At 51.9% G+C, this 12,961-nt stretch overlaps 1 protein-coding gene across 1 annotated transcript; it reads left to right on the forward strand.

Moving 5' to 3' along the window:
- The first annotated feature begins 301 nt into the window (after nucleotides 1-301).
- Nucleotides 302-10,203, forward strand: Ckap4 (cytoskeleton associated protein 4). Its single transcript, XM_048356677.1, has 2 exons — nucleotides 302-912; nucleotides 7,706-10,203. Exons 1-2 carry the CDS (start codon nucleotides 475-477, stop codon nucleotides 9,032-9,034), a joined length of 1,767 nt encoding a protein of 588 aa, XP_048212634.1. The 5' UTR covers nucleotides 302-474; the 3' UTR covers nucleotides 9,035-10,203.
- The last annotated feature ends 2,758 nt before the right edge of the window (nucleotides 10,204-12,961 follow it).

Raw genomic sequence — 12,961 nt, forward strand, 5'->3', positions numbered from 1 at the left:
TTCCCGCGGGGCCACCGGGCAGGGCCACCCTTTCCCCCCCCCCCCCCCCCGCCACCGGCCGCCTTCCAGAAGCTGCGGCGGGGGTCGGTGAGGGCCCCGCGCCCCGCCGCGGCCTCCGGCAGGCCCGGGTCCCGCCTCCCACGTCCGCGTCCCGCCCCCCGGTGGGGTCGTGGCGGCGGGGGGCGTGGCCGCGGGCCGGCCGCGTGCGTGGCAGGCTCTCCCTTTCCGGGAGGCGGGGTCGGCGCGGCGGAGGCCCCCTCCCTCCCCGCGGCCTCCTACCCCGCCCGCCGCCCGCGCTCCCGGCCGCTCCGACGCCCGCCGCCGCCGCCGCCGCCGCCGCGCTCCCTTCCCGCGTGCCCATCGCCCAGCCCCGGGGGAACCCGAGCGAGAGCCCCGCGCTCCGCGCCGCTCGCCTCGGAGCCGCGGGCCCCGCCGCTGCCACCCTCCCGCCCGCCCGCCCGCCCGCCCGCCGCCATGCCCTCGGCTAAACAAAGGGGCTCCAAGGGCGGCCACGGCGCCGCGAGCCCCTCGGAGAAGGGCGCCCACCCGTCGGGCGGCGCGGATGACGTGGCCAGGAAGCCGCCGCCCGCGCCGCAGCAGCAGCAGCCGCCGCCGCCCGCGCCGCACCCGCAGCAGCACCCGCAGACCCCGGCGCACGGCCGGGGCGGCCACCGCGGGGGCGCCCGGTCCTCCGCCGCCGCCGCCTCTGCCGCCGCCGCCGCCGCCGGCCCGCGCCGCCTCGGCCGCGCGCTCCACCTCCTCTTCTACCTCGCCCTGGTGGCCGCCGCCGCCTTCTCGGGCTGGTGCGTCCACCACGTCCTGGACGAGGTCCAGCAAGTCCGGCGCAGCCACCAGGACTTCTCCCGGCAGCGGGAGGAGCTGGGCCAGGGCTTGCAGGGCGTCGAGCAGAAGGTGGGTTACAACCCCCTCCCCACCCCTCCGCTACACACGCACCCCCACCGTCCCGATCCCCCACCCCCGGCCCGAGTGCCCACCCCCCTCCATCCGCCACGGCCCCCGAGACCGCCCGCCCCGGGTCCTGCTGGCTGGGCCCTGTGGTCGGACACCCCTTTCCACACACTTGCCTTTCCTGGGGGAGGGCGTCCAGCCCGGGTCCCCCCCCCCCCCACCCCGACCCCCACCGGCCCTTCGTCCCCCAAGGCGTCCCAGACCCTGTGTGTCAATGGGATGGGGCGCTTGGTGGATGGCCCAGGCCATCCAGGCAGGGTGGCCCGAGGGGCCCGCCTGTCACCGGACATTAGCAGCGACCTAGAAGGAGGCCGGCAGGCCCTGCGGAGCTCTCGTTCTTTCTGGATTAGCAACCGCTGAATGAGCAGAGTTGTCCGTAACAGGAGGCTGGAAGGCCAGCCAGCCAGCGCATCCCCGGGGGCCAGGCCTGCACCTCCTCCCTGCCCGGTGGGAGACTCCTCAGCCCGCTTTTAATAGAGGCAGAGAGCAGCGGTGGGGAAGGAAAAGCGAATATTCCTAGTCGCTTGCTAAGCTCAGAGACAGTATTTTCTATCTTTCAGGTCCCTCGGACCTTTCCTAGATCAGCGTGCCCATGTGGACGTTTGAAGTAGCCTACTTCATCTTTGCTGGAAGGGGGAGGCCAAAAATACTAGGTCACACGGGTGTGTGTGTGTGTGTGTGAATAGTACAGGTAGACCCATTAACTGGGGTTTGCAGAGCTTCCTCATGCATTATCCAATCCCCAGAGCAATTCTGGGAAGGGAGGGAGGGAAGACAGACAGGCAGTTTGGACTCCCATTTTCCAGACTGGAAAATTGAGATTTAGAGAGTGGGTGAATTGACAAAGCCCCCCCCCCCCACTTCCTCCCAGTGGATGTGGGAGATCCTAGGAGAAAATCCAGGCCACTGCCCAGTAAGGGTGTCCCATTTCAGGGGTGACTGGATCCAGCTCTGAAGATAGAATTGTAAAACCCTTCTGTAGTTTCACCAGACCAAGTGCAGGCCTTTCCTTCACATTTCTCCCTCCATCCTCCACCCACGTCATCACTCAATGAAAGTCAGTCAGAGGACTGAAACAAAAAATCCCGCCACTTCTGAGCCCGGAACTGCTGTCTCCTTTTCCCAGCATGCTGCTGGCCTTGCCAAGTCTCTCTACTTGTGTGGAGTGTGCAGCATTAGGAATTTCCTCTTAAAAGACTGGTAGAGCAACCAGAATGAGTCAGCCTGCTTAAGTGCTGCGGGCCACAGGAGGTGGCTTTTCTAAGGAAATTCAGTAGGCAGTGCTGCTTTGCAAACTATCCTGAACTGTCAAAGCGTCCTAAAAAAAAAAAGAAAGAAAGAAAATAGACTCCCACTGAGGTATAAGCTCTAACCCACTTCCTCTCTCTCATCCACCTACTTTGCTAATCAATCATAATATTTATTGAAGGCTGGTAGTCATAGGACTGCGTAGGCCTCATGAGGGGTTTGGAGGAGCACAGGCCACATCACATGTATGGAACAAATGTAAATAGGTGTAACCCCCTGTGCAGGTGGAGGAGAGAGAGGGTATGGGATTTCCTAGGGCCTCAATCCCTGTTTAATTGGCAATCAAGTGTTGATAAGGAATGTGAAGAACACACGGGTCGGGGTGCGATCATTCCTTGAGGGACAGAAAGTGGCTACCGCGCCAGGCAGAGTAATATTTAGGAGATTGTGAGAGGGGAAGTTGGAAGTTGAGGTCTTCAATCTAAGTTGAAATTAGGTGTTGGCTCTGCACTTCGCCTTGTCTCTCTGTGAGTCCCTCCTTTGTGGCTCTTACCCGTTCTTCATTACAGCTGTGTGCAGATTATTTGGTCCCAGGGGGCTCAGTTCCCCATCCACACACAAGAGAAAGATGATACCCTTTTTAAAAAAAATTTGTCAGTCCTCCTGGGGCTTGATCTCAGGGCCTGGACACTGTCCCCGAGTTTCTTCTTGTTCACAGTGCCACTTCCAGCCTTTTCTGTCTATATGGTACTGAGGAATCAAACCCAGGTCTTCATGCATGCTAGACAAGCACTCTACTACTAAGCCATATTCCCGGACATTCTCTGAAGTTTTAAGAATCATCATGGCTCTACAGCCATGCTGAGTTAGTGACCTGACCACCTTTCTTTTGATTAGTACAATTAAGCAATCAAATGCAGTGTCTTAGATTTATTGTGCATTTCTACTTGAAAATGCTTGGTCTTTTGACTCTGAGAAGCACTCTTGAGTGTTCTTGCTAGCCCATTTCCCAGAGGAGGAAGTCGAGGAAGCCACGCAATGGCATGGAGACATAGTAAGCAGCAGAGGTAGGACTCAAACTGAGATGTAACTGCCACAGCCCTCGTAACCGCTTGCCATTTATTTGATTATTTCCCCCAGCACATTGTAAATGTTCAATTAAAGTTTGACTTGGAGCCTCGGCCTGCCCAGAATAGGGTTAAGATCTGGCTCCGTGTCTGGTCACTCCTGCCTACTTCAGGTAGCCACTGTGGGGGTTATTTTCTACCCAGGAGTCAGTCATGATTGGTTTGCTGAGGTTTGAACTCTGGCATAACTCTGAGTCTTGGCTGGGGATGAGATTCTGTCCTTAGTGGTGTCTTCTTCACAATTAGTATTCGCCACGGGCTAGACATCCAGTGAAGTGCGTCTCAGCCTCGGTGGCAGTTCTCACAGCCGCCCCGGAAGCAGGTACTGGTTAGTGTCACTGCGCAGATGGGGCACCTGAGCCGGGTCTAGTGATGGCGCTTGGCTTCAGTAAACAGTGGGAGTTTGGCTGTCCTCAAGGAGCCCATGGCATCCTGGCCAACCAGAGTGGTAGAAATGAACTATAGCAGTAGCTTAGGCTGGTACGGGCGGTTTCATGAGAAGTGTGTGTGTGGGCGAGTGACTTCTCTGGTTGTGTTTCTTCATCTGCTTGTCTCCATTGTGCAGATGGGGAGTCGTGCGCTTGGAATGTGCTTTTATCTGACCGTGTCAGCGCTTGTCATGGAGACACAAGTGGGTGTGTCGGGCCGAAGTCTTCACCTTGTGAATTCAGCATCTCCTGGGATTTTGAGGCTCTGCTCCAACAATTTACACTTGTTTATTTTGTGCCAGTAGTGAGTGGGGCTGCAGTTTGGGACCTGGGCTCTGTCCTTTAGCATTTTGCACTCAAGGCTAGTGTCCTACCACGTAAGCCAAAGCTCCACTTCTGCCTTCTTGGTGGTGAATTAGAGGTACGAGTCTCATACACTTTCCTGTCTGGACTAACTTCTAACCTGGATCCTCAGATCTCAGCCTCCTGAGTAGAATTATGGGTATGAGGCATCAGTGCCCATTTTCTTCCTTTCTTTTCTTTTCTTTTTTAAACTAGTTAACACTTTGAGTGGTTATTGGGGTTCTGATTAAACCTCAGCCATCCTGGATACCCAGTCCCTCCACCCACCACCCCAGTCAGGTTCCTGGAGGCAGGATCCTGTCCTAGCCATAATTTTATCTCTGGCATCTCACCCAGCCCTACATATTAGGCATTCCACATATTTTGGGAGAATAGACATATCCCATACATACAGATTATTAGGAGGTCTCCACACATATTTATAAACAACTCACAACCTCTTTGGTTGGGGGCACTGTTGTTTTTTGTTGTTGTTTGTTTTTAGGAGCATTGGGGGGTGGGTTGGTTTGGTGCCATCTCTAATTTCGGATAGAATCACCTTCCAATGTGTTAGCCCAGGTGAGGGGTAGTAGCTGGGGACTGGGTGGGAAATGGACCGTCTTAGTTGTCATCATTCAGGGGTTGCTCTGAATTCATTCTTGGGTTCTTTGAACAAGCACTGGTGGGACTGTGGCACGCCACAGGTACCAGGCTCACCTCTTCCCACTTCGGTTTTGAGCAAGATGCTAGAACAGCCTGATTTCGCAACCTGGTTTTAGCAACCAGCTCTCTCTGGTACTTCTCAAAGAGTCCCTTTATGCCACAGGTTGTATTTAGTTGGGCAGTTAGTTTTCTGCTATTCTGAAGTCCCCAACTACTTTAGGATCATCTATCTTAAAATCAGAGACTTAAGTGGATGGAAGGGACTTGGGCGTCCTGTTTGCTAGCAGCTGAGGAACTGGACATGAGGGATGAATGTGACTTCGCTGAGCTCGCTGGGTGTTGGTTTGGCTGGAACTAGAGCCCAGGTGCCCTGTTTCACATTGGGTTTTGCGGATTCTGCCCTCTGCCCTTGAGTCTAAGGATGGTGCTAGCGTCTCTAGGCTTCTGAAGTATTGGATTGAGCTTCCATTGTGTGTTAGGCAGTTATGCAGGTTACATCTATGACTATGAATTCACCTAATTCTCACAATGACAGTCTTATGAGTCAGGTACTATTTTCGTTCCTTTCATGCAGCTGAACAAACCAAGGCTGTAACTTGCCCAAGATCACCCCAGCCTGAAAATGTCAGAACTAGGATTTGAGCCTGGGCGGTTGATTCCAGAGCCCACACAATTTTATTTTTTTTGTTAAAAAAAATACAACACATACCTCATATCATTGTTGTGTTGAACTATAGGCAAAAAAGAACAGGATAAACTTAGTATTCTTCTGGACTCGTTTGGTTCCATCCCTAGTCCCCCTCCTATTTTCCTGGCTGGATGTAAAGCAGCCTGACCCTGAACCACTCTGCATCTGTTGGGTGCATGTCTTGTTCCCTATGTGCTCTTGAAAAGTGGCCCTGCTTGTCCCAGTAGAGCAGCAGCTTGCCCTTACTGTGAAGATTGACTAAGGGCATGCAGGTTCAGGGCTTCTAGGCCCTCAGAGTCGCCTGTGTTGCCCTGGCAGACCAAAGTCACGTGGAACTGGGGTGGGCTGGGGGCAGTGGAACTAACTAGTTTCTTTTCTTTTACTGTGTGTGTGTGTGTGTGTGTGTGTGTGTATGTATGTGTATGTGTGTATGTGTGTGTATGTGTTTCTAGGATTTGAACTCAGGGCCTTGCGCCTAGCTGGGCAGGCTCTCTACAACGTGAGCCACACCTCCCAGTCCTTTGTGGATTCTTTAGGCCAGCCTTAGACCACTATCCTTCTATCTGTACCTCCTGGATAACTGGCATTACAAGCACATACCATCACACCTGGCTTATTCTTTGATCTCTTCCCTCTCTCTCTCTCTCTCTCTTTCTCTTTTTGGGAGGTCATGAGGTTTGAACTCCAGGGACCAGGGATCCATGCTTGCGAGGCAAGGGCTGTACTGCATAAGTTGCACTTGTCGTACCGGCTTGTTTTTTGAGATAGTGTCTCACTAACTCCCACCCTCCCCCTGCTGCCCTTCAACCGCCAACTCTGCTTCCTTCATAGTTGGAATTACAGCCGTGTGCCACCATAGCCTGACTTACTTTTGTTGTCTGTTTTTGTTTTTGACATGAAGATGTTATAGTATTGTTCCACCTGGCCTCAAACTCACAGTCTTCCTTCCTTAGCCTCTGAGTGGCTGGGATTATGGGTATATGACACCGTCTCTATTTCCTTTTACAAAACATAGCACATGGCATCTGGTAAAGTTAATGATTCTGGAATATCATTGACTATCGGATCTCCTCACTTCTCCCCCAAATGGTCTTCCTTGGCTTGATCAGAATCTATGTAATATCTACACAGTATATTTGATTGAAAATCCCTCTACCACTTAAACAAAAAAAAAAATCAGTTCTGCGATTGAACTTAAGAGCTTGTACTTGCTCAGCTCGTTTGTTCAGCTGGTTCTCTGTCACTTGAGTTCGGCCTCCATAGCCTAGCTAGTGATGCTAGCTGGTTTGGAGATGGAGGGCCACAGACTTTTCTGCCTAGACTGGCTTTGAACTTCAGTCTTTAGGTTCGAGACAGGGCCACCCAGGTGGACTTTTCTTCCTTCTCCCCTTTACAAAGTTTCCACAGTGGAGCACTGTAGGTGACATCATCATCATCCTACCAGAATAAGGCCTGGGTTCATCCTCTGTATAGTCAGTTAGACCAGCTCCTAGGATAGTTCTCAGATCATTATTGTTTTAGGACGGAACTTGTGTGGATCGAGCCTGTGACACAGCAAGGAAGATGGCGGTGTGTTCACAGGACAGGGAATGCTAGCGAGGACCCTACGGCTGGAACCCATGAGCAGAGACTTCTGAACCCTTGTCTCCTGATTCCCAGCCCCATGTTTCCACGTGCCTTGGTTTCTTCCCTATGAAAACTTAGGGAGACACAAGAGCTAGAAATCCAGTCTGGATTGTCTTGGGGAGAGAGAAAGAGAGAGAGAGAGAGAACTGATGAAGAATAGATTCCTTCAGAGTCGCTCTAGCTGTCTCCAGGGGTTTGGATGATGTCTGAGGAACTTGATCCTCCCATCTCCCTGCTTCTGTCTGTGCTGCCTTGCTCTCTAGACAAGTAAGCACCCCTTGTGTGCTGGTCTGAGCTCCAGGTCTGTCTCTTCCCATAGCCAGCAGTCCTGGTGGGGGAAGTTCCTTCTCCTGTAGTCCTGACTTGCCTTGTCAGCCTGCTTGTAGGCCTGTTCCTGGGTAATGAACCATTCCTGGAGCCCTTGGAGTCGGCTCTAGGGTTAGTCCCTGCAATCACATGGACTAAATGTGGGAAGGAAAATTGTGTCATTTTAGAAGAGAAGGAGCCTGGATTCCGGGCAAATGGATGAGGAGGGGAGTGGGGGGAGAGAATAGCTCTACCATGTAGAACTCCCCAGCTCTTCTCTGCGGCTCACATCTGGGTTTGGGTTACAGGTGCAGTCCCTGCAAGCCACGTTTGGGACCTTCGAGTCCATCCTGCGAAGCTCCCAGCATAAGCAGGACCTCACAGAGAAGGTGGTGAAGCAGGGTGAGAGTGAGATCAACCGCATCAGTGAAGTCCTGCAGAAGCTGCAGAACGAGATCCTCAAAGACCTCTCGGACGGCATCCATGTGGTGAAGGACGCCCGCGAACGGGACTTCACGTCCCTGGAGAACACGGTGGAGGAGCGGCTGACGGAGCTCACCAAGTCCATCAACGACAACATCGCCATCTTCACCGAAGTCCAGAAGAGGAGCCAGAAGGAAATTAATGACGTCAAGGCAAAGGTCGCCTCTCTGGAAGAATCCAAGGGGTACAAGCAGGACCTGAAGGCCCTAAAGGAAGAGGTGACGGAGATACAGAACTCTGTGAAGTCCAGGGACAGGGACATGGATGCCCTGAGGAGCTCGCTGCAGACCATGGAGTCTGACATCTACACCGAGGTGCGGGAGCTGGTGAGCCTCAAGCAGGAGCAGCAGGCGTTCAAGGAGGTGGCGGACTCGGAGCGCGCCGCCCTGCAGGCCCTTTCCGAGAAACTCCTCCAGTCCGAGGAGTCCACGTCCCGCCTCCCCCAGGACATCAGGAGGCTGGAGGAAGAGCTACGCCAGCTGAAGGCCGAGGCCCGGAGGCCCCAGGAAGACGGCGACTTCCCCAGCTTCGATGCCTTCGATGCACTCCAGAAGAAGAGTCAGGGGCTGGACTCCAGGCTCCAGAGCGTCGAGGATGGAGTCCATTCGGTGCAGGTGGCCTCCGCGCGCCAGACCGAGAGCCTCGAGTCGCTCCTGTCTAAGAGCCAGGAGCACGAACAGCGCCTGGGTGTGCTCCAGGGGCGCCTGGAAAGCCTGGGGTCCTCCCCGGAGGCGGACAAGGACGCCCTGGCCGGCGCGGTGAGGAGCCTCGGGGAGGCCCAGCTGGCCCTCTACAGCGACGTGGAGGACCTGAAGAGAAGCGTGGGGGAGCTGCCCAGCACCGTGGAGTCGCTGCAGAAGGTGCAGGAGCAGGTGCACACGCTGCTCAGCCAGGACCAGGCCCAGGCCTCCCGCCTGCCTCCTCAGGACTTCCTGGACAAGCTTGCCTCCCTAGACAGCCTGAAATCCTCAGTGAGCCAAGTGGAGTCGGACTTGAAGATGCTCAGGACTGCCGTGGACAGTTTGGTCGCTTACTCGGTCAAAATTGAAACCAACGAGAACAATCTAGAATCAGCCAAGGGTTTGCTAGATGACCTGAGGAATGATCTAGATCGATTGTTTGTAAAAGTGGAAAAGATTCACGAGAAGATCTAAATGAACTGTATGTGCAAGGTGCGCCCCCCATTCCAAGTCCAGTTTCACATGACAAAAAAAAAAAAAAATGGTGGTTTCTTCCCACGTGCCCGTTCCCATTTCTTGTCTCCCCTAGAGGAACAAAAGACGCCATCTGAACACCAAGCCATTGTACTCTGTGCTCAGTTAATTTATTTGTAATTACCACACGCCGTTGATTTCTTAAGGTCTCTGCTTCTGCTTTGTGGGGGGCTTCAAGGGCCCAGCCCCTCCTGTGTCAGAGGTGGCTTTTAGAAAGGATGTGTGTCCTGTCAGAAAAATGACAGCGGCTTCAACTGAGGATTAACAGAAGCAGATTAACCTGAAAAAAAAAAATCCTGTTTGGCAGACTTGATTGCAAGTTAAAAAAAAAAATAGGGGGCGCTTTTTTTTTTTTCTAATCGTCTTTAAGGAAAATTGATTTTACATATTTTTTTATATTCTTGGCTGAAGTTTTTATGAGATATCTTTCACTCGTTGTCTTCCACTTAAAATTGGTTCAAGTTTCTAGGTGTCAGCTCTGCATGGGGAAGGGGAAAGTCCCCCCATCCCCCCCCAGCTTATTTGAAAAGAATGAGCTACTTGGTGGTCACCCCCAAAGTGTGAATCCCATTCCTGAATCATCTCATGATTTCAGAGGTCACTACGTGAGAGTCCAGATGGTTGTGAATGGGAAAGTAAGGCACCCAGAGGCCCAGTGCCTTTGCTGTCCTTGTCCTAGGTGGCCAATCTGGGTCAACTCTTAGGAAGGCTACCCAGTGATACGTTAGGTTTAGCATCCCAGAAAGAGACCCGTTGGGCTTTTGAGAAATCGTCACGAGCTGTCCACACAAGAATGGGGGCGGGGGGAATTGTAGGCTGAATCTTTAACTCCGTGTGGGTGAAGGGTCTGCTGTAGCCCCACCCATCTGTCAGTGAGGATGTGTGCCCTGCGTCTCTCTGATTGATTGCTGTATCCCTTCCCTTTGAGCTGTATTGTTCTTTCATGGCCATCTTGCCCTTCCAGGAAAAAAAGCAAAAGGAAAAAAAAAAAAGCCAAAAAGCAAAAGGAAAAAAAAAAAAAAAAGGTTTGTTTAGTTTACTGTGAAATGAACGGTATGGCTTATTTACAGTATTTTTAATTCTTAATAAACACTTGAGCTTTGTTACAACGTTCCAGAGTGATTACTTTTCTATGACTTTAGTAATTAGGGATGGATTTTATCAGTATGCAGTACCCAAGCTCAGAAAAGGTTGTTTTCAATTTTAAGACTTTTCCTTGTTTGTTTTGGTGCTGGTCTGGGGCTTGAATTGAGCGTGCCTGGGTACTGTTCCTGAGCTGCTTTTGCTCACAGCTAGCACTCTACCACTGTGAGCCACAGTGCCATTTTCCTGCTTTTTGGTGGTTAATTGGAGATGAAGTCTCACAGACGTTCCTGCTCAGGCTGGCTTCAAACCAAGATCCTCAGATCTCAATCTCCTGAGTAGCTAGGGTGACAGGCATGAGCCACCCCCACCCAGCAAGATTTTTATTTCGAACTGGAAATTTTTAACCTGTTGGAATCTTCTGGGGAGAATGAAAAAAAAAAGAAAGTCTGGGCCCCAGCCCAAGGGATTCCTGTTGAGCTAGGATCCATACTTGAAAGGCACCGTAGCTGATTTTTTTTTTTGGCCAGTCCTGGGGCTTGGACTCAGGGCCTGAGCACTGTCCCTGGCTTCTTCTTGCTCAAGGCTAGCACTCTGCCACTTGAGCCACAGTGCCATTTCTGGCCATTTTCTGTATATGTGGTGCTGGGGAATCGAACCTAGAGCCTCATGTATAGGAGGCAAGCACTCTGGCCACTAGGCCATATCCCCAGCCCCCGTAGCTGATTCTTAACCAGCAGTTGGATAGAGACCGCTCGAGTTGACCATCTTAGTCACCTGTAAGCCCAGGCATTACTAGGTGATGTGTTTACTTCACTTTCCTGGGCTACCACCATCTTACAGTAGGTGGTCTTCACTGAATGCCTGTGCTCTCAGTCCTGTTCAGCCTCTGTGGATCCCTTCTCCCTGAGGTGGAGGACCATCATTCCCTGGCCCACATGGGCAGCAGCAAGTGATCTCTTGCAAGGGTGGGGGTGGGGCTCTAATAGATTCCCATTTAAAATGGCGGCAACCATCCATGTGTCAGATAAATAGCCCACAGGAAATTCAAGTGCTGAAAGCAAAAGGAATGCATTGTGAATTCACCTATTACTGATGGTGGAACGGGTAAGAGATAGGCCTAACCCTAAACAATTACAGTTAAGTCCTGTTGATGTGCTGGTAATGGGACTTGAGCTCTGGGTCCAGGTACTCTCCCTTAGCTATTTTACTATAGACTGGTGCTCTACCACATAAGCCACAGCTCTACTTCTGGCTTTTTGCTGGTTAATTGGAGATAAGAGTCCCACACACTTTTCTGCCCTGGCTGCTTCAAATCTTTTTTTTTTTTTTTTTGGTGTTGTTGTTGTTTGTTTGTTTCCATTTCCTGGAGTTCATTTTTTTTTTTTTTTTTTTTTTGCCAGTTATGGGGCTTGGACTCAGGGCCTGAGCACTGTCCCTGGCTTCTTTTTTTGCTCAAGGTTAGCACTCTGATCCTTGGCCCACAGCGCCACTTCTGGCCGTTTTCTGTATATGTGGTGCTGGGGAATTGAACCCAGGGCTTCATGTATGGGAGGCAAGCACTCTTGCCACTAGGCCATATCCCCAGCCCTGGAGTTCATTTTTTTTAAAATGCATTTCTTTTTTTTAAGACTTACTTTATTTATTTATTTATTGCCAGTCCTGGGCCTTGGACTCAGGACCTGAGCACTGTCCCTGGCTTCTTTTTGCTCAAGGCTAGCACTCTGCCACTTGAGCCACAGTGCCACTTCTGGCCATTTTCTATATATATGGTGCTGGGGAATTGAACCCAGGGCTTCATGTATACGAGGCAAGCACTCTTGCCACTAAGCCATATCCCCAGTCCCCTGGAGTTCATTTTGATCAATATTCTTTTATATGATCAGAGGCACACAGACACTGTGCCTTTGTGTCCCTCTCCTGAGAGTGTCCTCCTTTGGTCTCTCCATATGCACATGCTTCAAAGGCTTTGAATGTTGATCTTGACATCTCGGTTTCCTGAGAAACTAGGATAACAAGTGTGAGCCACCCGCACGTGCTACTGATGCGGGCTGCTTTTATTCATTCATTAAACACATTTATTAGGGCACATGCAGATATTTTGCTGAACATCAGGGAATGAATCATGCCTGGGACATGCCCTTGTTCTCAAAGGCCTACCACTCAGTGCGGCAGTCCTGTAAGTTGGTAAGTGTCATAAAGAGTTACAGGTACCACAGCCAGGAACTGATATTGGTGGCTAAGTTCTCTGCATAGAGAATAGGCCCACATTATTGAAGATGTGGTTGACACTGTAGATCCGCAGGATGAAGTGGCTATGGTAGGGAAGCTGCTCCCTCAGTTACCACACGGCCAAGGGGCAAGTCACCGCCTGTGGTGGTGAAGGAGATGGTAATGGTAGAGGTGCTTTGTCAGGGGGGTTGCTGAGCACATTGTGTAGCCATCATGAAAACTCAGTGACTCATGCAGGTGCCACCATGCACGCCAGACAGAAAAAGGTGGAAACGGGAATCCCATCTTGCTTTCTCATTGCAAAGATCACTGTGAGCGAGCACATGAAATGACTTTTGACTTCAACATGAGTGAATGATGAAGTCATTTGCTCGACTGTGTGTGTGTGTGTGTGCACGTGCGCATGCATTCCTGTCGTTTGCCACCTGCACAGTAGTAATTTCTGGATCTCTGTGCCTAGCTCACACCTCACCCGTGAGCCGCTGCACCATTTTCCCACGGACACCCGGGTGTCCCCCTCCCCAGCCATCTCTTTTTGGTTTCAGAGTGCTT

Source organism: Perognathus longimembris, chromosome 1 (genome assembly GCF_023159225.1).
Source record: "Perognathus longimembris pacificus isolate PPM17 chromosome 1, ASM2315922v1, whole genome shotgun sequence".
NCBI classification, from domain to species: domain Eukaryota; kingdom Metazoa; phylum Chordata; class Mammalia; order Rodentia; family Heteromyidae; genus Perognathus; species Perognathus longimembris.

Bases quoted from the DNA above. Each gene is read 5' to 3' on its own strand.
- Ckap4 (XM_048356677.1), top strand. From the start codon at position 475: ATGCCCTCGGCTAAACAAAGGGGCTCCAAGGGCGGCCACGGCGCCGCG. The intron at 913-7,705 runs GTGGGTTACAAC...TTTGGGTTACAG, and splicing joins TGCAGGGCGTCGAGCAGAAG to GTGCAGTCCCTGCAAGCCAC.